This window comes from Scyliorhinus torazame, chromosome 28 (assembly GCF_047496885.1).
Source record: "Scyliorhinus torazame isolate Kashiwa2021f chromosome 28, sScyTor2.1, whole genome shotgun sequence".
Lineage (NCBI taxonomy): Eukaryota > Metazoa > Chordata > Chondrichthyes > Carcharhiniformes > Scyliorhinidae > Scyliorhinus > Scyliorhinus torazame.
In genome coordinates this window covers 39,007,084-39,034,034 of record NC_092734.1, presented here as the reverse complement: position 1 = coordinate 39,034,034, position 26,951 = coordinate 39,007,084, and the positions used below count along the sequence as shown (strand labels likewise).

Genomic DNA, 26,951 nt, shown 5'->3' with positions numbered 1-26,951 from the left:
TAGACTGCCTAAACGTAATTAGCATGAATGCAGAGGGCCAATTTCTGGAGTGGACACATTGTTTTCTACAAAAGTTTGTTGAGGAACCAACCAGAGAATGGGCTATTTTAGATCTAGTATTGTACGAGAAGCAGGTATCTGGTCGTAAAAGAGCCTTTCGTGACCATGATAGAACTTTACATGATGTTTGAAAGTGTTGTAGGTCAATCCAAAACTGAGGTTTAAATCCAAACAAAGGAATCCATGAAGGAATGAGGGGCGGGTTGGCTCAGGTAGATTGGGGTGTAGCAATGGCAAGCACTTAAAGAATTAATACATGGTTTGCAACAAATTTACATGCCTGTAAGGTACAAAAAGCCAGCAGGAAAAGTAATCCAACCGTGGCTAACAAGTTAAAGATTCTATTAGTCTATTAGGCCGAACGAAGAGTCATCGAAAGTTGCCAAAAAAGTAGCAAGCCTGAGGATTGAGAGCATTTTTAAATTCAGCACAGAGAACCAAGAAATTGAGGAAGAGAAAATAGAACATGAAATTAAAATAGCAAACATAAAAACAGACGGTAAAAGCTTCTCCAGGTATGTTAGAAGGAAAAGGTTACTAAATACAAATGTGGGACCACTGCAGGCAGAGAATCTATAGTGGGGAATAAGGAAATGGTAGAGACAATAAACAAATACTTTGTATGTCTACTTAAATACTTTGAGGTTTACCAGGATGTTGCCTGGTATGGAGGGGTGGTGGGATAAACTCGGTTTGTTCTCACTGGAGGTGAGAGGTTGAGGGGCGACCTGATAGAAGTCTACAAAATTATGAGGGGCATAGACAGAGTGGATAGTCAGGAGCTTTTTCCTCAGGGTGGAAGAGTCAATTACTAGGGGGCATAGGTTTAAGGTGCGAGGGGCAAAGTTTAGAGGAGATGTGCAAGGGAAGTTTTGTATTTTTACACAGAGGTTAGTGGGTGCCTGGAACTCGTTGCCGGAGATGGTGGAAGCAGGGACAATAGTGACATTTAAGCAAAATGCCTTGGCAAATACATGAATAGGATGGGAATAGAGGGATACAGATCCCGTAAGTGTGGAAGGTTTTAGTTTAGACGGGCAGCATGGTCGGTGCAGGCTTTGAGGGTCGAGGGGCCTGTTCCTGTGCTGTACTTTTCTTTGTTCTTTTGTCTTCACCCACTTTACCCGCTACCTGTGTCTATGTATTTACATTGAGTATTTATGCATGTCCTCTGGGTTTTTTCCCCCATGTATGGAACGATCTGTATGGGCTGTACGCAGAATACTTTTCACTGTATCTCAGTACACGAGGCAATAAATCAATCAATCAATTTTCATGGAGGATACCAAAATTCTCCCTGGACATTGGAGAGCCATGAGATTGAGGATCTGAAATAAATTAGTATTAGTGTAAAAGTAGTGCTGGAGAAATTAATGGGGCTGGAATGTCATAAGACGCTGGAGTAGGCCATTCGGCCCATCGAGTCCACTCCGCCATTCAATGAGATCATGACTGATCTGATCTCATCCTCAACTACATTTTGAATGACCCATTTATTTTCAGAAGGTTTTCAAATAAGTCCTACACAGGTGAGTAGTTATGAAAAGTTAGAGCCCATGGGATTGGGGAAATATACTGGCATGGAATGAGGATTGGTTAATGGTCAGAAGAGTATAGAGATAAATGGGTCATTCTCAGCTTGGCGTGCTGTGACTCGTGGGGGTACCTCAATGGTCAGTGCTTGGGCCCTGGCTATTCACGTTTGGATGTGGGAACCAAATGTAATATTTCCAAGTTTGCTGATGACAAAACTGGAGTGTGATTTGTGAGGAGGATGCAATGAGGCTTCAAAGAGACTTGAGACACGCTAAGTGAGTGGGCAAGAACATGGCAAGAGAGAATAAATGTGAAGTTATCCAATTTGGTGGGAAAAAACAAATTGAGAGAGACTGGGAAACCGGAGTGTTCTTGGTCCTAAATCGCTGACAGCCAACATGCAGGTGCAACAAGCAATTAGGGAGGAAAATGGTGCGTTAGCCTTTATTGTCCGAGGATTTGAGTACAGGAGGAAGGCAATCTTGCTACAATTGTATAGAGCCTTGGTGAAACCACACCTGGTGTATTGTGTACACTTACGGTCCCCTTATCGAATGATAATGAGTCTCTCAATTTGTTTTATCCCACCAAATTGGATAGCTTCACATTTATTCTCTCTGCCATATTCCTGCTGCTCTGGAGTGTGTTCAAAACAGAGGGTGATAGATTTCTAGATACCAGTGATATCAAGGGATATGGGGATAGTGCAGGAAGATGGTGTTGAGGTAACTCAGCCGCCATGCAGTAAATAGGCTGGGAGGGCCAGACGGTTTACAGCAGCTCGATATTCCTGCAGCCCGACAACTCGGATGTTGATGCTGCACAATTCTGGCCTCATTTCCCAGCAACCACCGCACCCGCCAAACAAAATCCCCTAAATTATATGTCCCACTACTGAAGATTGTGCCTACAGCTGCCTCGGTCGGTAAGCTCCGAAATTCTCTCCCTGAATCTCTCCCACCTCCTCCAAAGCGCTTCTCAAAACCTGCCTCTTTGACCAACCTTTTGGCCATCTGTCCTCACATCTTTATTTCTGTGGCTCAGTGTCAAGGTTTGTTTCATAATCTTTCTTCAGCAGTTTAAATGTCGCTACGTGAAGAAACACTCAATGCTGACTATACGAGACTAATCCCACAAGAAACGTGACTGCATTCTACTAGGGTGCATGAGACGGACTCGAAATCCAAAAAGCAAACTCAAGGCATCCAAAGTAATTCCAACAATACCAAGGATACCGCAAACGTCACCACCGATTTATCCAACTCGGAGCTTTCGAAATAGAAATTAGCTCCATGTTTGCCAATTTGCAGGTTTAACACGTTTAATGCATTTTACTTTTAAAAGCCAACAATGCATAACCCACCAAATGTTTAATAAACTGTTGCTATGCACTCACCATTTCTTCTCCGGAATTGGACGTGGTACTGCATTGACACGACAAGGAAAGTTGGGCTGTCCCGACATATTTCTACCAAGAATAGTCCCCACCAGATTCAGTGGGAGGATGACAAAGAAACAGATGCAGCACACAGCAACCTTCAAGAAGGAAAACAAAAAGTGTCTTAAAAGTCAACTCAATTCCACTGCGCATTTTGTTTATATTGCATCACTGAAATGTCTTGATAAACTGTAATCCCTCATTGGCGTGACTAGGTTTGAAAATGATTGCATGCAGATAACGGGTGGCTGCAAGTGCTGCATAGTATTCATAAGAACTAGGAACAGGAGTCGGCCATCTGGCCCCTCGAGCCTGCTCCGCCATTTAATGAGATCATGGCTGATCTTTGTGGACTCAGTTCCACTCTCCGGCCCGTACACCATATCCCCGAATCCCATTATTCTTTAGAAAGGCATCTATATTTTTCTTAAAAGCGTTTAAAGAAGGAGCCTCAACTGTATTCATCAAAGTCAGGTCAATCCATAGAGATGGGATTATTGGCTGAGAATTTCCACCAACGGAGGATATCTTGAACTCCCCTGTCTACTGGAGGAATGATTAATGGGCATCATAGATCCATTAAAACAAACGTGAGAGCACAATCCATTAAAATATGAACAATTTGCTGGAAAATCCTGACATCACAATGCCCACAACCGATCAAAGAAAGGTACAGAGATTTAACTTTGAAGCTGAAGGTTTCATATCCGTCACTTTGGGTTCTCATACATTAAGCCAAAGTGAATATGAATTAAGAAACATTCTACCGGAATGAAAACCCCTCAACTCTTGGCTGATTAGCCATAAGAAACAAACAACTATATTCTCTGGTGCTACTTCAGAGATCTGGGTGTTCAGGTCCATTGTACCCTGAAGGTGGCTGCGCAGGTCGATAGAGTGGTCAAGAAGGCATACGGCATGCTTTCCTTCATCGGAAGGGGTATTGAGTACAAGAGTTGGCAGGTCATGTTACAGTTGTATAAGACTTTGTTTCGGCCACATTTGGAACACTGCGTGCAGTTCTGGTCGCCACATTACCAAAAGGATGTGGATGCTTTGGAGAAGGTGCAGAGGACGTTCACCAGGATGTTGCCTGGTATGGAGGGCGCTAGCTATGAAGAGAGGTTGAGTAGATTCGGATTATTTTCATTAGAAAGACGGAGGTTGAGGGGGGAAAGGTTTAAGGGAGATGTGCGTGGAAAGTTCTTTACGCAGAGGGTGGTGGGTGCCTGGAATGCATTGCCGGCGGAGGTGGTAGAGGCGGGCACGATAGCGTCATTTAAGATATATCTAGACAGATACATGAATGGGATGGCAGAGGGATACAGATCCTTAGAAAATAGGCGACAGTTTTAGATAGAGGATCTGGATCGGCGCAGGCTGGGAGGGCCGAAGGGCCTGTTCCTGTGCTGTAATTTTTCTTTGTTCTTGTGAATTCAGTCTCTAAGTTGCGACTGAGATCATAATGCAGCTGTGGCTCATCAAACGGCTTCTCTTCACCTCAAACTTGTCGTACGATTGGAATCAAGGTCAATTTGGCTTCATTAAAGGGAACTCAAGTCAGAGCTACAACCCGTGCAGGCTTTCCTGCGATTTAGCAAAGTATTAGTTTAGCATTACAACTTTGAGGGTTATAAGACCATAAGACATAGGAGCAGAATTAGGCCACTCGGCCCATCGAGTCTGCTCCGCCATTCAATCATGGCTGATATTTTTCTCATCCCCATTCTCCTGCCTGCTCCCCATAACACCTGATCCCCTTATTAATCAAGAACCTATCTATCTCTGTCTTAAAGACACTCAGTGATTTGGCCTCCATAGCCTTCTGCAGCAAAGAGTTCCACAGATTCACCTCTGGCTGAAGAAATTCCTCCTCATCTCTGTTTTAAAGGATCGTCCCTTTAGTCTGAGATGGTCTCCTCTGGTTCTAGTTTTTCCTACAAGTGGAAACATCCTCTCCACGTCCACTCTATCCAGGCCTCGCAGTATCCTGTAAGTTTCAATAAGATCCCCCCCTCATCCTTCTAAACTCCAACCAGTACAGACCCAGAGTCCCCAACCATTCCTCATACGACAAGCTCTTCATTCCAGGGATCATTCTTGTGAACCCCCTCCGGACCTTTTCCAAGGCCAGCACATCCTTCCTTAGAAAGGGGACCCAAAACTGCTATTGGTAGGTTATTTGTTTAGTAATAAAAGCAATTCCAAGTGAAGTCTAAAATATTAGTGGGTCGCATTAAAATTAATCTGCTATGGGAGCAATCAGGGTCGGGTCTGCCTCGCGAATGCTGTGGTTCCTTCTGTGTGATGTGCCCGGCTGCTTTACATATTGCTTACAAGTTGAGAACTGGTTAGTGAATTTATTACAGAATTTTCTTACTGCCATAGTCTCATAATTTCTTCTCTTTCTCAGTCTAAATCAAATTACTGCTTTATTGGCACCTGATTTTTTATTCTGCTGTCTGAAAAGCTGTGTGAAATGTGACTGTTGTTATCCCTGATTGCGGAAATCCCAGAGAACGCCGATTATCCTGAGCTCTAGTTTAAAATATCCCAACTTCTAAAGACGCCTGCAGCGCGCCGATGTTCTCCATCGACTGCAGTGCTAAACAGTCAAACTATTCGCTGCAGATTGGAACTAAAGGTCTCGAGCCGAAATATCGCTGATCACTGGGGCACCTTTAAGGTAGAGGTGATATCTTGCTACAGACAGGACAGTTTTGGGCATTGACAGAGAGTTTCAGCCATTTGTTTGGCGGGAGTCTCCCTTGGCCATCCTTGGATCTTCAAACCAGTTTTAAACACTGGAAAAAGGGACCATTTGGCCTTTTCCTTCACACCACTGGCCTCTCAGATTTTTGTCCCCTCTTCTTCCCGCCCCGTACAAAAAGAAACAGACCTCAAGTTTCGACTCCTCGATAAAAAAGAATTCAAATAGAAACTTTGGGGTTTTATTTTGATGAATAAAATCATTTAAAATAATGCCAGCCCATTCCAGATTCGAATGTCAAGACAGCCGTGGCAAAAAGGTCATTGCTTCAAGGCAGCGCGGAGACGCCATCCAGAGGTAGGTCAGGGGCGTGGTGATGCAGGAATAACACTTAAGAGCACAGTTTTGAGCACACGCGCGAGTCTCACATATTTGAAAATGAAATGAAAATCGCTTATTGTCACAAGTAGGCTTCAAATGAAGTTAGTGAAAAGCTGCCTTTATGGTCTAAATATTCAGCTGGAGGGGGTAGAGCGGACACCAGGCGAGCCACATTGAATGCTCCATTCAGTTTTAGAAACGACTCAATACTTCAGCTTTAAAATTATTTCAATAATGGAAGACTTTTCAGAGCCACATAAAGTGAACAAGGACATAGGGTTAACAGTAAAAGGCAGGTTCAGCCTAATGTCAGCGAGGAAGTCTGTGTGCAAAGATAATACTTGGTGCTTTGCGGAGGGAGACACATTTTGCTATGAGAGGACAAACTGAATGACTTCTTGCATTTATACTCAGCTTTGTGAAGATTTGGGATGTAAGGGCGTGTTGCTCGTGTTAAATTCTGACATGCTTACCATTGTTCCAAAAGGAATAGCTCGTGATGCGTGATAATACATTGCAATGAAGTTTATGAAGAATGCAGTGCCGCACACCATGGCCGGGACCAGGAATGCCCCAATAAACATCTGCTTTATCCATCTCCGGCCTGTTTACAGATAAAAAGCAGAAAGTCAGAATTAAATTTGGTTACGTGATCAGTATCCACCCTGCTTTAATGGGCTTACATTTCACTCCATATGATACTCACACAGGAAAATGAGTTAACAACTTGAACAAGAATGCAAGTTTAATAATCTTTATTGTCACAAGGAGAGACTGGTTTAGCTCAGTGGGCTAGACAGCTGGTTTGTAATACAGAACAAGGCCAGCAGCGCGGGTTCAATTCCCGTACCAGCTTACCGGGTTCAATTCCCGTACCAGCTTACCCAAACAGGCGCCGGAATTTGGCGACTAGTGGCTTTTCACAGTAACATCATACATGTGACAATAGAAGATTATATTATTATATTAGGCTTACTTTAACACTACAATGAAGTTACTGTGAAAATCCCCTAGTCGCCACATTCCAGCGCCTGTTCAGGTACTGAGGGAGAATTCAGAATAAACTATGAAACTGCACCCCGGCACTAAATTTTTAGCAATTTAGTTGTAAACAATGAGAGCAGCAAAGGGATAATGGAAATGGAAGCAGGGAACACCATTGCGGGCCAAATGTGAGCTGGGTTAAATCACAGAAGCCTCATGTGCTTGCAATTCCCACCATAAAAATGCACCAGTGTCCAGTTACTCCCAGACGTGATATAAACTCTATTTAAGAGAGTGTGAAACAAGTGGTGCAGTTTAAATATACAAGTATGAGAGAGAAGAAGCAAGGCACAGCTTTCGTGCCTCACTTTTCCGGCAGTAATAAAGCATTTTATTACAGGAAGGATGCGGTGGCCGTACAGCAAACATGTGTGATTCAATTCCCTACGTATCCAGATGTTTCTACGTATGAGCAAATGACACAGCTAAGATGCAATGTGGCTGAACACCTCCAGGCTAATGAAAAGGGCGATGCAGCAGCCGGCATTCCGGCTTTTGGGAAGTGAGCCGGGTCACCTGCTGCAGTGTAGTGTGGAAATGCCGCGCGAGGACAGTGGGCCTTCCGTAGATGAATGGCCCATCATTTATGGTCTGGGCTCACGCATATAATTAGAAGCCAAGTCAAAGATTTAGATTATGAAGCTCATCTCATTGCATCCGAAATCTCTAACTGCATTCCAAACCGACATTGCAGCCTCCATTACCTGGCAAGTCATGCTAAATGCTTTCACTGAATAAAGGCAGCCCTGCTGATATCGGTTTAACACTTTACTTCATCCGTTTTCGTTCTTATTTTGTGTGGCTTACCTCAAAGTTCCTGGGGGACATTTAAATTGCCCTGAAAACTCGACCCGCCATCTCAAAATAATGAGCACATTTTTATATTATGGATGAGTAGACCAAGACTTACTATGAAGCCACTCCCAATTTTCCTACACCAAATTCGAGATTGGGAGAAAGATTAGTGCCTTTACGTTTTATTTAACCTTTCCAATTAAGGGGCAATTTAGCGTGGCCAATCCACCTACCCTGCAGATCTTTGGGTTGCGGGGGTGAGACCCACGCAGACACGGGAAGAATGTACAACTCCACAGGGACAGTCACCCGGGGCCGGGATGGAACCCGGGTCCTCAGCGCCGTGAGGCAGCAGTGCTAACCACTGCACCGCCGTGCCGCCCCAGATTAATGCCTTTACACCATGTATCGGACGGAGTAAGCACAAATGAAGCCTTACAGGCGTCGCTCGTCATGCTTAGAAAGAGTACAAACCTCTGGCAGTGGATTGAAAAACACGACAGCAGACACTTCAGCTCTGCATTAATGATGTACATTAGAAAACAGTTTTTGTACATCATGCAGATCACCCACATCCTTGCAACCAGACTTATTGCCCATGACAGATTAATAAAGCATGGGGCACAGAGAGTTGGGGGTTTTCCTGGATAAATCAAACAGCTTGAGCACAATAATACTCAAAATTCCACAGCAGCACCAAAATGGAATCTTTAATATAAGCCGTGAGAAACGAGTGGATCGATATACTTCAAGTTAATCACACAAGCTGCACGAACCCACACTTCTGACACGAGAGATCACCAGCCTTCCTCATTTTCTTCGCACTTCCAAGTATCAGCACAAACGCCCGTCCAGCTGCTGCTTTTAGTAAAATACAAGCCGATCCCACACTACCAAAATCCAGCTGTCCACCTTCCGATAGTCATCATTGCCCTTTAAAAGGGACACCATATGCTGTTAACACAGATCCTGCGACAGGAAAAGGCCATTTGGACCAACAGGCTCACCATTGTTCTTCAGTAACAATTCTCACCTCACCATATCCGCCCCTCTCTCTATAAATTCTCTCTTAAACCATTTGTGCTGACTACTTCAAATGCTTTCCCTTGTAACTCACTCCAATAACTTTTTCCCTTTCCGTGAGAAGTTTCCCTAGACCTGAATCCTTTGTTATTATAAATTTGCTCAGATTAATTTTGCCAATTCATCTCAATTTTAAAAAGGCCCATTCAGACACCGGTTCTCCAAAAAATCTATGAAATAATAGATTCAAGAAGTCTACTCCATTCTTGGAACCTAAAGGAGCACTCAATAGTCAGTCATTAGCGGGCAGCACGGTGGTGCAGTGGTTAGCACTGCTGCCTCGCGGTGCCGAAGGTCCATTCCCCCAGTGTCTGCGTGGGTTTCACCCCCACAACCCACAGATGTGCAGGCTCAGTGGATTGGCCACACTAAATTGCCCCTTAATTGGGGAAAAAAATTGGGTATGCTAAATTTAAAAAAACAAATAATCCATCATTGACTTCACTATTCATGCAGCACCAAACCAAAGGTTTTACAAAGCTACCCTAAATAGTGAAAATCCACAAGACAGCAAGCTGCGGACATTTCAACCATCATGTAACTAGAAACACTTGCAATTCCATTATCGCATTCAATCGTTTCTTAAATGATTCCAAGAGTTTTCACCTGCGATACCCAACCATTGGGATAACCCCGGACCCAACAGTCACATCTAGAGAATACGTTTTATTAGTGTCACATGTAGGCTTACATTAACACTGCAATGAAGTTACTGTGAAAAGCCTCGAGTCGCCACATTCCGGCGCCTGTTCGGGTACACAGAGGGAGAATTCAGAATGTCCAATTCACCTAACAAGCACGTCTTTCGGGACTTGTGGGAGGAAACTGGAGCACCCGGAGGAAACACAAGCAGACACGGGGAGAACGTGCAGACTCCGTACAGACAGTGACCCAAGCCGGGAATCGAACCCGGGGCCCTGGTGCTGTGAAGCAACAGTGCTAACCACTGTGCAACTGTGCCGCCCGTGAAAATGCTTTTCTGGGCTCGTCCGGGATTTGAACCTGGGGCCTCATATTTTATTGGAATGGAAACCCCTAAGCGAGAATCATACCCCTAGATCGACGAGCCACTGCTCCAAAGTGTGAATATGTCTTTGATGTGGTATTGGCAGAACTAGATATACTTCTCCAACTCATACTCTAATCTTTTGCTCGAATATGTTCAGCAGGTTTGGTGCTATCCAACGGGGTTTGGAAATGGAGTGCTTAATCAACCAAAGATTGATTCTTTCAACTTCGCTCATGGTTATTTCAGCAAGTCATGGAGTATTATGTATTGTATTAAGTATTTATGCAGCCAGATATTTATTAAATTTCCACCACCCAATCATATCCATTCATTTGTTCAATTCCTTAATCCTGGAAGGAGGCCATTCGACCCATTGAGCCTGCACCAGCTCTCGGAAGGTACACCCTACCTAGGCCCGCCCTCCCATCCTATCACCGTAACCCCACCTTACCTTTTGGACACTAAAGGGCAATTTTAGCAAGGCCAATCCACCTAACCTGCTCATCTTTGGGCTGAGGGGGGGGAGAAACCGGAGCACCCGGAGGAAACCCACGCAGACATGGGGAGAAGGTGCAAACTCCAGTCACCTGAGGTCGGAATCAAACCTAGCGCTGAGGCCGCAGTGCTAACCCCTGTACTGCCCTTTGTATTTTGCAAGCGGTCTGCTAACTTTAGAGGGCGGAGTTAGGAGAATCTTTAATAAGGAGACACCGGAGAGGCTGCCTCATGAAACCGTAGACAATTTAGAAAAAAAATCAAGGCAGAAAATATATTTGACTAATTTAGTCAGACGTCAGGTCACAGGTTCAAACTCTTAAAGATACTCAGGAAAAAGACTGATATCAGAAAGAGCTTCATAAAGTGATTAATATATGGAAAGGTCCCAACTTAGTCACCGCATGTCCAACTCGAAAGACCTAAAAGCTCCAGTAGCCTGGCTTCGAATTTTGAATTCCTTTATAATTTTATCTGTCTCAACTGCCCCTCAAATCACCAAACAACAGTCTAGCCTCAGCATAAGTATCATCGGGGAGTACTTTCTCCTATCCAATTGTCATGTTCTTTTCGTTTTGTCTCCTTTACTAATTTACCATCTTGCTTGTTCGTGGCCACTAGAGCTTCTCTGCTGAATGGGCTTCTACTTGTGTCACTCTCCACCTGTTTTTGGTTGTTGTTCTTGTTCTTGATAACCTGTGCCCCCTATCTCCTGTCCCTATGTGGGCTACTACTGATAAATGGCCCTACCCGGATCTTCACTATCACTTGGTCTATTCAGCCCATCATCATCTGCCACAATCTGTTGTTTGTACACATCTGGCACATACACACGGTGCATCTTCAGTTTCAATCATCTGTTCCGGTTCTGTCCGAGTGTTACCTGTGCCCATAAGCCATGTGGGATGTTCTCTCTCCGTTTGGTTGCCATGTTCCAAGATTACCATTGACTTTTCCTGTGACTTTTCCTGTGCCGCCATTTTTCTGCCCTTCTCATTTATAATGCACCGGTGTGGCACAGTGGTTAACACTGCTGTCTCACAGCACCAGGGACCCGGGTTAAATTCCACCCTTGGGTTAACATCTGTGAGGAGTTTGCACGTTCTCCCCATGTCTGCGTGGGTTTCCTCCGGGTGCTCCGGTTTCCTCCCACAGTCCAACGATGTGCAGGTTAGGTGGACTGGCTGTGCTAAATTGCCCCTTAGTGTCCAAAAGATTAGGTGGGGTTACGGGGATAGGGTGAGGGAATGGGCTGAGATTAGGATGCACTTTCGGAGGGTTGGTACAGATATGATGGGCCAAATGGACTCCCGTGATTCTAGAGCAGCTGTTCATTTACAATTCAGTTAGTCAGAATTTTTTTCGGAGCATTTAGTCAATCCCAGCTTGAGTCCTCTCCGATGTCCCGCTGCTAAAAGCACTTTCTGCTGCGGTGTACATTGCCACAATATTCAAATTTTCTCACTCCTGAATTTATCGTTAGCAAATTCTCCTCGGTTGTCCGTTGGGAATTTACCTGGTGCCCAGCCCTGCCCCTGTCCACCTTGCAATTATTTTAACCATTATTACTTTTTTGTCTTTGCTACAAGTTACCATTGCCTGACTAAATCTAGTTGCCAAGACGACAAAACGTCGAAGCAAAATATATATTTTTTCTTTATCCCATATTTTGAGATCCATTGTTACATTTTCAGTGAAGTCTTTCGACCCACTACGCGATGTACGTTTTCACAAATATCCTCGACAGGCCTGGTGTATCCCTCATCCAGTAACCCTGCATCCTTTAACCTTCCACCTATGGCCAGAGGGACTTTTGACCACGTAGTGCTGTAATAATTTGATTCTTCTCCATTAAATCCCTATCCCCAGCTGCCAGACAGATTTTAGGCTAATTGGCCCAGAGTTTTCTGCTTTCTGTCTCCCTCTTTTGGTGAATAGTAGCATTACACCTGTGGTTTCCATTTGGGACCTTTCCAGAATCTGGGGAATTTTGGAAGATTACAACCAGCGGACGTAGAGAGCTTGTCGCCTTTAGTCTGCAGAGTACACTTTTCCCCAGTGATACAGATCGTTTCCCCGGAGGAGGAAGATCTTGCCAGCAGGAAAATTACAGCAAAATACCTGTTCAAAGTCCCCGTTATTTTGTTGCATCCTTAATTCCCCAGTTTCATCTATTCAGGAATCATTTACTTTAGCTACTTTTTAAAAATATATATTTGCAGAAGTTCTTATTGCTAGGACCCCTCAAGGGTCTGTTTTAAAAAAAAAATTGTTCCCAATAACCTACCAGTAACTTTTGCAACACTTGACGTTTACCACAGTTCTGGTCTCCAACACGGAGGCATTGAAGGAGGTCGAAAAATAAGATTTACAAGGGAACAGAGTCAATATACTCATTGGCAAAATCTGAAGATGCAGGTCTGGAGGATGACCGAATGGAGGTCGTTAAAATCGTGAATGGATTTGATGGGATAGACTTACTGGTGTTCCCCAAGGATCTTGGACTTCATCGAAGTATTAGGTCCAAAGCAGGGAGGTTGCCCGTAAAATTATAAAGCTCTGGTTAGACCCAGTTCTAACTAGAACTGCATCTCGTTAGCACGGTAGCATAGTGGATAGCACAATTGCTTCACAGCTCCAGGGTCCCAGGTTCAATTCCGGCTTGGGTCACTGTGCGGAGTCTGCATGTCCTCCCAGTGTGTGCGTGGGTTTCCTCCGGGTGCTCCGGTTTCCTCCCACAGTCCAAAGATGTGCAGGTTAGGTGGATTGGCCATGATAAATTGCCCCTTAGTGTCCAAAATTGCCCTTGGTGTTGGGTGGGGTTACTGGGTTATGGGGATAGGGTGGAGGTGTTGACCTTGGATAGGGTGCTCTTTCCAAGAGTCGGTGCAGACTCAATGGGCCGAATGGCCTCCTTTTGCACTGTAAATTCTATGATAATCTATGATAATCTAGCTCTGGTCATCGCTCTCTAGAAAGGGCGTGAGGAGTCCTTCAGCGGGTGCAGAGACGGTTAACCGAAATGGTTCCGAGAATCCATGGGTGGTACGGTAGTTAGCACTGCTGCATCACAGCGCAAGGTATCCAGGTTCAATGTCAGCCTCGGGTGACTGTTTGTGTGGAGTTTGCCGTGTCTCCATGAGTTTCCTCCGGGTACTCCGGTTTCCTCCCACAGACCAAAGATGTGCAGGTTAGGTGGATCAGCCATGAACGGGTGGCACGGTAGCACAGTGGTTAGCACAGTTGCTTCACAGCTCCAGAGTCCCAGGTTCGATTCCCGGCTTGGGTCACCGTCTGCGTGGAGTTTGCACGTTCTCCCCATGTCTGCGTGGGTTTCCTCCGGGTGCTCCGGTTTCCTCCCACAAGTCCTGACAGACGTGCTGTTAGATGGATTAGGGATGCTAAATTGCCGCTTAGTGCCCAAAGATGTGTGGGTTAGGTTGGGTTACAGGTATAAAGGTGGGGAAGTGGGCTTGGGTAGGGTGCTCTTTCAGAGGGTACTGTAGGGGTTCTATGGATGGGGGATATTAGCTGCAAGGTCAGGTTGGAGATGTTGGGCTTTTCCTCCTTGCAAAGGCGATTGAGTGGAGATTAGATAAAACAATCTAACAAGTTTAGATGAAGTAGACAAGAAAAGGCTGTTCCCATTAACCAATGGCATACAGCCGAGGGGATTTAAGGTTTAGGGCAAGAAATACAGGTGGTATACAAGAGGAAGAATGTTTTTTAAACCGACTAGAAGAATTTGCCATCTAAGGCGGCAATGGAAGCGGAGCAGATAATAGAATTCTAAACAAAACTGGATTGGCACTCAAGGGAAATATACTTGCAGGGTGATGGCAGCATGCAAGTGTCACAACGACTACCATCCAGTGGCCTTGACATCGATCATTATGAAGTGCGTTGGGAGGTTGAAAATGAGACACCAACTCCATACTCCCAGAACGCCTTCATCCAATACAATTCTCATACCGCCACAACCGATCCACAGAAGACACCATTTCCCTAGTTCTACACTCATCCCTGGAGCATCTCGACAAGAAGGATGCCCATGTCAGGCTCTTATTCATCGACTGCAGCTCCGCCTTCAACACCATAATCCCAACCAAGCTCATATGAAAACTCCAAAACCTAGGACTTGGCTCCTCCCTCTTCAACTGGATCCTCGCTGCGTTGGCCCACAGACCACAATCAGTAAGGATAAACAACAACATCATTACTGGTTTAGCACAGGGCTAAATCACTGGCTTTGAAAGCAGACCAAGGCAGGCCAGCAGCACGGTTCAATTCCCGTACCAGTCTCCCCGAACAGGCACCGGAATGTGGTGATTAGGGGCTTTTCACAGTAACTTCATTTAAAGCCTACTTGTGACAATAAGCCATTTTCATTTCATTTCATTTCTAAGGGCTGGTTTAGCTCAGTGGGCTAGATAGCTGGTTTGTGATGCTGAACAAGGGCAGCAGCGCGGGTTCAATTCCCGTACCGGCTTACCCAAACAGGCGCCGGAATGTGGCGACTAGGGGCTTTTCACAGTAACTTCAGACTCGTGACAATAAAAGGTTATTACGGGCAGCACGGTAGCATTGTGGATAGCACAATTGCTTCACAGCTCCAGGGTCCCAGGTTCGATTCCGGCTTGGGTCACTGTCTGTGCGGAGTCTGCACATCCTCCCAGTGTGCGCGTGGGTTTCCTCCGGGTGCTCCGGAGTTTCCTCCCAGTCCAAAGATGTGCAGGTTAGGTGTTGACTTTGGGTAGGGTGCTCTTTCCAAGAGCCAGTGCAGACTCGATGAGCCGAATGGCCTCCTTCTGCACTGTAAATTCTATGAAACCTCCTCCACAATACCCGACCCTGGTAGACAGCATCACAGGTTTGGGTGGTGATGGGATGTGCAAATGAAAACTGAAATGAAAATCGCTTATTGTCACAAGTAGGCTTCAAATGAAGTTGCTGTGAAAAGCCTCTAGTCGCCACATTCCGGCGCCTGTTAGGGGAGGCTGATACGGGAATTGAACCGTGCTGCTGGCCTGCCTTGGTCTGCTTTAAAAGCCAGCTGGGGTCATATAGTTGAAGGCATGAAGCATGAAGGCGGCAGCGGCAGAAAGAAAAACTGGTATTGGGGAATAAATATAAATAAGCTATGTTTGGATTTGGAGGATTGAGAAAGACATCGGCTAGAGGACCAATTCTAGGAGTGATCTACACATCAGACATATGCAAGAGACAAATGCACTGAAAATAAAAGTACACAAAAAGCTGAACATAAGAACTAGGAGTCGGCCATCTGGCCCCTTGAGCCTGCTCCGCCATTCAATGAGATCATGGCTGATCTTTTTGTGGACTGATCTCCACTTACCCGCTCACTCACTATAACCCTCAATTCCATTACTGTTCAAAAATCTATCTATCTTTGCCTTAAAAACATTTAACAAGGGCAGCACGGTAGCACAAGTGGATAGCACTGTGGCTTCACAGCGCCAGGGTCCCGGGTTCGATTCCCCGCTGGGTCACTGTCTGTGCGGACTCTGCACGTTCTCCCCGTGACTGCGTGGGTTTCCGCCGGGTGCTCCGGTTTCCTCCCAATCCAAAGACGTGCAGGTTAGGTGGATTGGCCATGCTAAATTGCCCTTAGTGACCAAAAGGGTGAGGAGGGGTTATTGGGTTACGGGGATAGGGTGGAAGTGAGGGCTTATGTGGGTCGGTGCAGACTCGATGGGCCGAATGGCCTCCTTCTGCACTGTATGTTCTATATTCTATGTAAGGTAGCCTCAACTGCTTCACTGGGCAGGGTATTCCACAGATTCACAATCCTTTGGGTAAAGAAGTTCCCCCTCAAGTCAGTCCTAAATCTGCTCCCCCTTTATTTTGAGGCTATGCCCACTAGTTCTAGTTTTACCCGCCAACCTCCCTGCTTCTATCCGACCTATTCCGTTAGAACATTACAGCGCAGTACAGGCCCTTCGGCCCTCAATGTTGCGCCGACCTGTGAAACCACTCTAAAGCCCATCTACACTATTCCCTTATCGTCCATATGTCTATCGAATGACCATTTGAGTGTTTGCGAGTCCACTATTGTTGCAGGGAGGGCATTCCACACCCTTACTACTCTGAGTAAAGAACCTATCTCTGACATCTGTCCTAGATCTATCTCCCCTCAATTTAAAGCTATGTCCCCTCGTGCTAGACATCACCATCCGAGGAAAAAGGCTCTCACTGTCCACCCTATCTAATCCTCTGATCATCTTGTATGCCTCAATTAAGTCACCTCTTAACCTTCTTCTCTCTAACAAAAACAGCCTCAAGTCCCTCAGCCTTCCCTCATAAGATCTTCCCTCCATACCAGGCAACATTGGGGTATTGGGGAATGAGCCCGGCCAGGTGGTAGATGTTTCAGTAGGGGAGCATTTCGGTAACAGTGACCACAATTCAGTAAGTTTTAAAGTACTGGTGGACAAGGATAAGAGTGGTCCGAGGATGAATGTGCTAAATTGGGGGAAGGCTAATTATAATAATATTAGGCGGGAACTGAAGAACATAGATTGGGGGCGGATGTTTGAGGGCAAATCAACATCTGACATGTTTTTCTGACATGGCTTTCAAGTGGCAGTTGAAAGGAATACAGGACCGGCATGTTCCTGTGAGGAAGAAAGATAAATCCGGCAATTTTCGGGAACCTTGGATGACGAGTGATATTGTAGGCCTCGTCAAAAAGAAAAAGGAGGCATTTGTCAGGGCTAAAAGGCTGGGAACAGACGAAGCCTGCGTGGAATATAAGGAAAGTAGGAAGGAACTTAAGCAAGGAGTCAGGAGGGATAGAAGGGGTCACGAAAAGTCATTGGCAAATAGGGTTAAGGAAAATCCCAAGGCTTTTTACACGTACATAAAAAGCAAGAGGGTAGCCAGGGAAAGGGTTGGCCCACTGAAGGATAGGCAAGGGAATCTATGTGTGGAGCCAGAGGAAATGGGCGAGGTACTAAATGAATACTTTGCATCAGTATTCACCAAAGAGAAGGAATTGGTAGATGTTGAGTCTGGAGAAGGGGGGTGTAGATAGCCTGGGTCACATTGTGATCCAAAAAGACGAGGTGTTGGGTGTCTTAAAAAATATTAAGGTAGATAAGTCCCCAGGGCCTGATGGGATCTACCCCAGAATACTGAAGGAGGCTGGAGAGGAAATTGCTGAGGCCTTGACAGAAATCTTTGGATCCTCGCTGTCTTCAGGAGATATCCCGGAGGACTGGAGAATAGCCAATGTTGTTCCTCTGTTTAAGAAGGGTAGCAAGGATAATCCCGGGAACTACAGGCCGGTGAGCCTTACTTCAGTGGTAGGGAAATTACTGGAGAGAATTCTTCGAGACAGGATCTACTCCCATTTGGAAGCAAATGGACGTATTAGCGAGAGGCAGCACGGTTTTGTGAAGGGGAGGTCGTGTCTCACTAACTTGATAGAGTTTTTCGAGGAGGTCACTAAGATGATTGATGCAGGTAGGGCAGTAGATGTTGTCTATATGGACTTCAGTAAGGCCTTTGACAAGGTCCCTCATGGTAGACTAGTACAAAAGGTGAAGTCACACGGGATCAGGGGTGAACTGGCAAGGTGGATACAGAACTGGCTAGGCCATAGAAGGCAGAGAGTAGCAATGGAGGGATGCTTTTCTAATTGGAGGGCTGTGACCAGTGGTGTTCCACAGGGATCAGTGCTGGGACCTTTGCTCTTTGTAGTATATATAAATGATTTGGAGGAAAATGTAACTGGTCTGATTAGTAAGTTTGCAGATGACACAAAGGTTGGTGGAATTGCGGATAGCGATGAGGACTGTCGGAGGATACAGCAGGATTTAGATTGTCTGGAGACTTGGGCGGAGAGATGGCAGTTGGAGTTTAATCCGGACAAATGTGAGGTAATGCATTTTGGAAGGTCTAATGCAGGTAGGGAATATACAGTGAATGGTAGAACCCTCAAGAGTATTGAAAGTCAAAGAGATCTAGGAGTACAGGTCCACAGGTCATTGAAAGGGGCAACACAGGTGGAGAAGGTAGTCAAGAAGGCATACGGCATGCTTGCCTTCATTGGCCGGGGCATTGAGTATAAGAATTGGCAAGTCATGTTGCAGCTGTATAGAACCTTAGTTAGGCCACACTTGGAGTATAGTGTTCAATTCTGGTCGCCACACTACCAGAAGGATGTGGAGGCTTTAGAGAGGGTGCAGAAGAGATTTACCAGAATGTTGCCTGGTATGGAGGGCATTAGCTATGAGGAGCGGTTGAATAAACTCGGTTTGTTCTCACTGGAACAAAGGAGGTTGAGGGGGGACCTGATAGAGGTATACAAAATTATGAGGGGCATAGACAGAGTGGATAGTCAGAGGCTTTTCCCCAGGGTAGAGGGGTCAATTACTAGGGGGCATAGGTTTAAGGTGAGAGGGGCAAGGTTTAGAGTAGATGTACGAGGCAAGTTTTTTACGCAGAGGGTAGTGGGTGCCTGGAACTCGCTACCGGAGGAGGTAGTGGAAACAGGGATGATAGGGACATTTAAGGGGCATCTTGACAAATATAGGAATAGGATGGGAATAGAAGGATACGGACCCAGGAAGTGTAGAAGATTGTAGTTTAGTCGGGCAGCATGGTCGGCACGGGCTTGGAGGGCCGAAGGGCCTGTTCCTGTGCTGTACATTTCTTTGTTCTTTGTTCATTCTGGTAAATCTCCTCTGCACCCTTTCCAATGCTTCCACATCCTTCTTATAATGCGGCGACCAGAATTGCACGCAATTCTCCAAATGCGGCCGTACCAGTTTTCTACAGCTGCAACATGACCTCATGGCTCCGAAACTCAATCCCTCTACCATTAAAAGCTAACACACCGTACGCCTTCTTAACAACGCTCTCAACCTGGGTGGCAACTTTCAAGGATCTATGTACACGGACACCAAGATCTCTCTGCTCATCCACACTACCAAGAATCTTACCATTAGCCCAGTACTCTGACTTCCTGTTATTCCTTCCAAAATGAATAACCTCACACTTTGCTGCATTAAACTCCATTTGCCACCTCTCAGCCCAGCGCTGCAGCTTATCTATGTCCCTCTGTAACTTGTAACATCCTTCCGCACTGTCCACAACTCCACCGACTTTAGTGTCATTTGCAAATTTACTCACCCTTCCTTCTACGCCCTCCTCCAGGTCATTTATAAAAATGACAAACAGCAGTGGCCCCAAAACAGATCCTTGTGGTCCACCACTAGTAACTGGACTCCAGTCTGAACATTTCCCATCAAACACCACCGTTTTGTCTTCTTCCAGCTAGCCAATTTCTGATCCAAACTGCTAAATCACCCTAAATCCCATGCCTCCATATTTTCTGCAGTAGCCTACCGTGGGGAACCTTATCAAACGCTTTACTGAAATCCATATACACATCAACTGCTTTACCCTCATCCACCTGTTTGGTCACCTTCTCAAAGAACTCAATAAGGTTTGTGAGGCATGGCCTACCCTTCACAAAACCGTGTTGACTATCTCTAATCAAATTATTTCTTTCCAGATAATTATACATCCCATCTCTTATAAACCTTTCCAAGATTTTGCCCACAACAGAAGTAAGGCTCACTGGTCAACAGTTACCGGGGTTGTCTCTACTCCCCTTCTTGAACAAGGGGACAACATTTGCTATCCTCCAGTCTTCTGGCACTATTCCTGTAGACAAAGATGACTTAAAGATCAAAGCCAAAGGCTCAGCAATCTCCTCCCTATCTTCCCAGAGAATCCTTGGATAAATCCCATCCGGCCCAGGGGATTTATCTATTTTCACACTTTCCAGAATTGCTAACACCTCCTCCTTATGAAGCCCTTCTAGTCTAGTAGCCTGAATCTCAGTATTCTCTTCGACAACATTGTCTTTTTCCTGTGTGAATACTGACAAAAAATATTCATTTAGCACCTCTCCTATCTCCTCGGACTCCACGCACAACTTCCCACTACTGTCCTTGGCTGGCCCTACTCTTACCCTAGTCATTCTTTTATTCCTGACATATCTATAGAAAGCTTTAGGGTTATCCTTGATCCTACCTGCCAAAGACTTCTCATGTCCCCTCCTGGCTCTTCTTAGCTCTCTCTTTAGGTCCTTCCTAGCTAACTTGCAATCTTCATAATCATGATCCTTCATAATCTGCTATGTTTTTATAAGATCCTCCCTCATTCTTCTGAACTCCAATGAGTATAGTCGCAGTCTACTTAGTCTCTCCTCATAAGCCAAACCTCTAACCTCCGGAATCAACCGAGTGAATCTCCTCTGCGCCCCCTCCAGTGCCAGTACATCCTCTCTCAAGTAAGGAGACCAAAACGGTGCACAGTTCTCCAGGTGGCCTCACCAACACTCTATACAGCTGCAACCTCCCTATACAGCTGCAACCTCCCTATACAGCTGCAACCTCCCTATACAGCTGCAACCTAACCTGAAGTAAATTATTTAGAGACATTGCGGCAGAAACACTGATTTCTCACTGAGGTCATTGAAAGTCTTGGATTGCAATGGAAAAGATATTTCTGAAAGGCTGTCAGATTTGAAACTGGAGAAAATGAATCATCAATTTTTCTGCTTTCTATTTATTATGGGTGAATGGGCAGATCCAAGTTAATTCCTTCAGTTTAAAACTTGGAATATGTATGAACAGACTCATTCATCAGGCACCCCAGAGGTACCGAGCGGGAATGTTCAGATTCCCTTCAACCCATGCCAGGTGTATGTGAGCAGAGATGTCTGCCGGATCAGCCATGATTATCTCCCCCTCTTTGTATCATTCCTTCCCACACACCCACCAGTCCACCCCATCCCCCAAATTCAGGGAGCCTGTGGTATTCGCTGTTTAGTTTCACATTAAGATTGGCCCCAGGTAAAATATCAGAATCGAACCGGACCAGAGCACACTAAGGGAAGCAAGAGATCACAAAAACAAAATACATATCAAGATGCACAAAGTACCTCCTTGTCGAGCATACAGGCTTCCTCCAAAGTAACCATTCAGTGGCGATGTTGCAGCAAACACAAATATCGCTGTACTTAGCATTGACCCTCTCCTGGAATGGAAAAAAAGAGAAAGTAGACCATAACTAAATATTCAAAGGCATTTTCTCAGTTGCAGGATGAAATATCTTTCCTTAGAACCTGAACATAAACTCTCTAATCTAATCTCACTTTCATGGCCTTTGTCGAATCCATTTGATATGTATAAAACCACCTGAAAAAACACCTGGATTTCGCAGTAGAGAAAATGCATTTGATACAGAGCTATTATCATTTTTTAAACAAATGACGTTCGATGAGAAAATGCAAAAACGCAAGAACGGCATTGGTCTTCAGGTATGGAACAGAGAAACTGTGGAATTCTTCCTTGCTCCAAGTCACGCACGTCGGTTTTAGTCTCTGCCGCAACAAATAGCCCAACTTACCTTAAAACATACCAAAACAAAGTGTTTACCACTAAACCCTTAATTCTGTAAATCCACAAAGGAAAATTGACAAAGTAGGTGCCAGAAACCACACATTACTTTGGAAAACTTAAAAGATCTCTGGCAGTAAACGTGTCGCTAAGCCGGTCCAGAGGTCATCTAAACGCTTGTCAATCTTCGGACTCCAGAGTTGAGAATGCCACCAGAGTCAAGTTACCGGCAGGAAACATTCTGCATCATTGCTGAACCCGAACGAATGCAGATTTAAAAACTCTCACCCTTCACTGAATATATCTTTTATTTCAAAGAGAACGTATGTGCACCCAAAATGGGATCAACGTTGCAGCTTCCAAGAAAAACAAAGCGCATGGCTTGCAGGTCACATGTTTTGGTTTAAGCTTTCATCAATCTCAATCGCCTTTATCATTGGAAGATGCATCTCTTACACTTCCTGCAGGTATCGTGTCCTCAAGAGGGTGTTGGCGACTATGGATGTTTCCTATTGGATCGGTCCGTGATTATGCTTGGCAAACTCCTGCAGTGGAATGCCGTTGCCTTCTGGATGGGCTGACAGGCTGATGATCAGTTTGTTTGGCCACTTTCTGAACACACCTTCTGTAGCCATTAATCTTGAAGTGGGTCTCGAACCCAGGACTTCTCTGGCCCAGAGGTGGGGACGCTACTGAATCACCTCTTACCAAATTACATAAAGTGACATTAATCCTGCTAGTTATTCAGTGGCATCTGAATCACCAAGAGTTGCAACTTGCTTATTTGGTAATTTACCTCACTATTGTTGATGGGACGTTGATGTGCGAAACATCACCTCCTTGTTCATCTATATGAAAATGCTGGCTCCTAATGTTCCAGTTCATCCGAAAGATGAGAAATCTGACATACAACCAGACATTCTTACTTCCAGAACATCCCCAAGTACAATGCAGGAAGCAGGGGAAACGGAAGATTAATATAAGATAATATAAGGCCCCCAGATGGCCAGTCTTCATATTTGCCTCAACAGCAAAGATTATTCAACACATGGAGCCATCATAGCCAAAACAAATCCTATCTATTGAGTGTATTTCCAGCTCAGATTGACTGGATGGAAATCAGACTGAAAATGACTGCTATTCATCCTCCGTTAACTTGGGGCACCAAAGCCGCTTGCAGCAGCATCACTAGACTGCGGGCAATCAACTTAGCACAATCGAGGCTTCAACCTTAGGCCTGCCTGGCTTGACCAGTTCAACCACTCACCAGAAAATGTTGCTGAACCATCGAAATATATTCCAGAAAAGTGTTTCAAGCTTTCTCTACAATTCTTTGATGCTGGCAGCACCTCGCCCTAGAACACGAAGCCTGGTACAGGTGCTATGATAGCCAAGACTGATCAAGTTCTCACCCAAATCGTACACACGCGCACAAACCCATATACTTTCAGGCAGAGTAGATAGTGATCAAGAGTGGGAACCCTGGCTAATAGTTTAGTGCCCTAGGCCAAAGGAGCTGCTGCCATTGTAAAGATTGTTGCTGAGCACAAGATTCAAGCTGTGGTCTTGTGTACTAATGCTGCCCTCTGTTGGAGGATACAGGAAGACATTTCTCAAACAATCCCTTCAAAGTTAGATACAGAGAACATAACAGTGCAGGAGACCATTCAGCCCATCGAGTCTGCACCGACCAACTTAAGCCCTCACTTCCACCCTATCCCCTCCTAACCTTTTCTGGTCACGAAGGGCAATTTATCACTGCCAAACCACCTAACCCGCAAGTCTTTGGACTGTGGGAGCACCCGGAGGAAACTCACGCAGACACGGGTAGAACGTGCTGACTCCGCACAGACAGTGACCCAGCAGGGAATCGAACCTGGGGCCCTGGCGCTGTGAAGCCACAGTGCTAATCACTTGTGCTGCCGTGCTGCCCAGAGAAACTTGTTTTTAAAAAAAGGTTTGTAACAGGACAGCATTACAGACAAAGCACATCAGCCTTCATGACCCTGGGGCACGGAAAAGGAGGGGTGGGAGGCAGGATGTGAAGGACTAGACTCCTGGTCAGCACAACAAAATTTCAGATGAATTTGTTCATGTACAGTTTTAAGTGCTCTCATAAATGTCTATGGATTTTGCCTCAGTCCTGTGTGTGAAGAGCTTCCTTATATCAGTCTTATATCCATCTTTCAAAAGTTTGAGTCCGTGTTCTCCCATCCTGCTGCCAAGGCATAATTTGGATTTATCTTTATCAGATCATTTACTATCTACAACTAAGTGTTGCTAGTACCAGCTTGGTACAAGTTAAAGTGCTAAGAGGAAACAAATAGCATCAATACCCCATTACAAACACCAAGCTTGGTGAGAAGCACATTGAATGGATAGGCAGGGAGCTGATCAAGCAGCTCTCGATGGTACAATATGTATCGCATAAATTATCAGCTACATACCACAATCACTGGGGCTACATGGGAATCTGTTTAAAGCCAGCTGCTCGACATTGGATATCATTGAATATCATTTGAAGCTTTGGTAATGGGAAAGATGCAATATTTTATCTATTCCATGCTTTTTCTACAGCATTATTGGTGTAAAATATAGTGCTCTAGATCCACTTTACATGCTAACCCTAAAGGATATTAATTTCTATGACCAAATTATTCCCCTTTAATAAATTGCCGACTTTTTAAAATCTCGATCCACTTCTGTATAAAATTCCCGACAGACTTTTGAAAACGCAGGACACAGCTTCCTCACAACTCAATTTCCGTTCCTTTCCACACTATTTCCAACATCTGAATGTGTCTTTGTGTGTCTGTACAAAACATTACTATGTGAGGTGCGGCGGGCCGAGTGCTGTATAGTTTAGACATGACATCCACATCCAGTGAGTGTTGCTGGGAAGAGCAGGAACCGTTCAGATGTGAGGCACGCCACTGCAAATACCCTGTTAAATGCCATCTCCTAAAAATTATTTTCACCGTATCGGAGGTCAATATTTCTTGCTCGTGTCTAATTGCCCTTGAAGGTGATGAGTTGACTTCTTGAACAGCTGCAGTACATCTGGTGGAAGCACACCCATGGTGCTGTAAGTGATTTCCAGGATATTGACTCATTGGTAGCCAGGATGGTGCGTGGCTTGGAGAGGAACTTACAAAATGGCGGGGCACCCATGTGTCTGCTGCCCTTGTCCTTCTGGCTGAGGTAACTGGTCTGGAAGAAGCTGTTGAAGGAGGCTTGGTCAGTTACTGCAGTACATCCTGTAGATGGTAAACATGGCTGCCACTGTGTGCTGGTGGCGTGTTAAAGGTAGTAGATGGGGAGCTGATCAAGTGGCCGTCATGGGTGTGTTGTTGGAGCTGCACACATCCAGGCAAGTTGGTGCCTTTCGGGCAGGCTTTGGGGAACCAGGTTAGTTACTCGTCAGAATCCCTAGCTTCCGACCAGCTCTTGTAGTTACATGGTTGGTCAGGATCAGTTTACGGTCAACGGTAACCCCCAGGAGGTGGATGGTGGTGGATTCAGAGAAGGTAGTGTCATTGAATGTCAAGAGTGGTCAGATTCTCTGTTGGGGCTGGTTCAGCACAGTGGGCTAAATAGCTGGCTTGCAATGCAGAACAATGCCAGCAGCGCGGGTTCAATTCCTGTGCCAGCCTCCCTGAATAGACGCTGGAATGTGGCGACTAGGGGGCTTTTCACAGTAACTTCTTTGAAGCCTACTTGTGACAATAAGCGATTATTATTATTATAGTTGTTGTTGGAGATGATCATTGCCTGGTTGTGTGGCAGGAATGTTATTTGCCACTTACAAAGTGAGAGACACGTATCTCTTCCATCAGAAAACAATTGGGTGAAGTATCAAGAATTCCCTCAGCACTCAGCGAAAATGAATCACCAGGTCAGCTTAAGAGGGACAACTGCAAAAATACGTTTGCGTTTCCCGACTGTAAAATAGTAACAAGCAACCTCTCCGAGCTCAGCAAGGTGTGGCAGGTCAGGTCACAGAGACACAACACAGAGCCCAATCACTTTTTTCTTCCTCCCCGACAAATTGGCTGTTAGGATATTTCTACAGGATCTGTTGATTCCAATTTTTCCACCTGCCCATTATTTCATCACAGCTGGTGCTCAATCCATCTCTACACGACTTGTTGTACTCTTTAGCAGATGGGCGAGGGGGAGGTTGAAGGGTGCAGTGAGAGCAAAGGCTCACTTTTCCCACTCCAGCTCCAAACAGCTTCGAAGCTATCAGCTTCGGAATCGAGCTGGCACATTCCCTAGTGCTGCCCAGGCAGAGATCAGCAAGCTCTGGGTAACCTATGGCTCAAACCTGGAACCATGCCTGGGAAGTGTGAGGTTAAGTATTTCAAGAGACAATCACACACTAGACAATCACCACAACAAGGTAGATACAAAAGCACTCTCAAAGACTAGACTTTTCATACTGAAAAGAGCATTGCACACAATCTTTTGCAGAAGCACTTACTAACCTAGTATTTAAAACAATAAAAGACGAATACATGCGATATAGGTAAATATATACTTACTCTGTATATAGGTCTTCTACCATTGCCACTACAATGACAATGAAGGACACAAAGAATATCTGGCAACCAGATCCTATCAGTGATGAAAATATCAGTGGGTGACTAGATGGTCTGAATACATCACCATGGACTTGTTTCCACCCATACTCGTCTCCCAGGTCTCTGTCCTGTTAAAATATAATTTCACTATGGGTTAGACTCGTGCAACCTTCAATCCAGTTAGCAAACACTTTGGCGAAAGTCCAAGCAGGTAACATTACAAACTGTAAACGTCCAAATGTTGTTTCTGGAGAGCGGTCAGTGACATTTTGGCACCTGCAATCAAATATTTTACTTATTTTAAGTATTGAAAGTGGACATTTTAACATTTCTCAATTGCCCGCAACCAGGAGAAAATTTCCAGAAGGCCTTTGCAAGGTGC

General features: G+C 45.1%; 1 protein-coding gene across 1 annotated transcript in view; it reads right to left on the bottom strand.

The window, feature by feature from the left end:
• Positions 1-26,951, bottom strand: part of tm9sf3 (transmembrane 9 superfamily member 3) — a 151,892-nt gene that overhangs the window by 33,890 nt on the left and 91,051 nt on the right. The window contains exons 7-10 of the mRNA XM_072491867.1: positions 26,531-26,697; positions 21,530-21,624; positions 6,599-6,729; positions 2,993-3,132 (exon numbers count right to left, since the gene is read on the bottom strand). Coding sequence (XP_072347968.1) covers positions 2,993-3,132; positions 6,599-6,729; positions 21,530-21,624; positions 26,531-26,697 — 533 coding nt within the window. The remainder of the gene's footprint in view (positions 1-2,992; positions 3,133-6,598; positions 6,730-21,529; positions 21,625-26,530; positions 26,698-26,951) is intronic.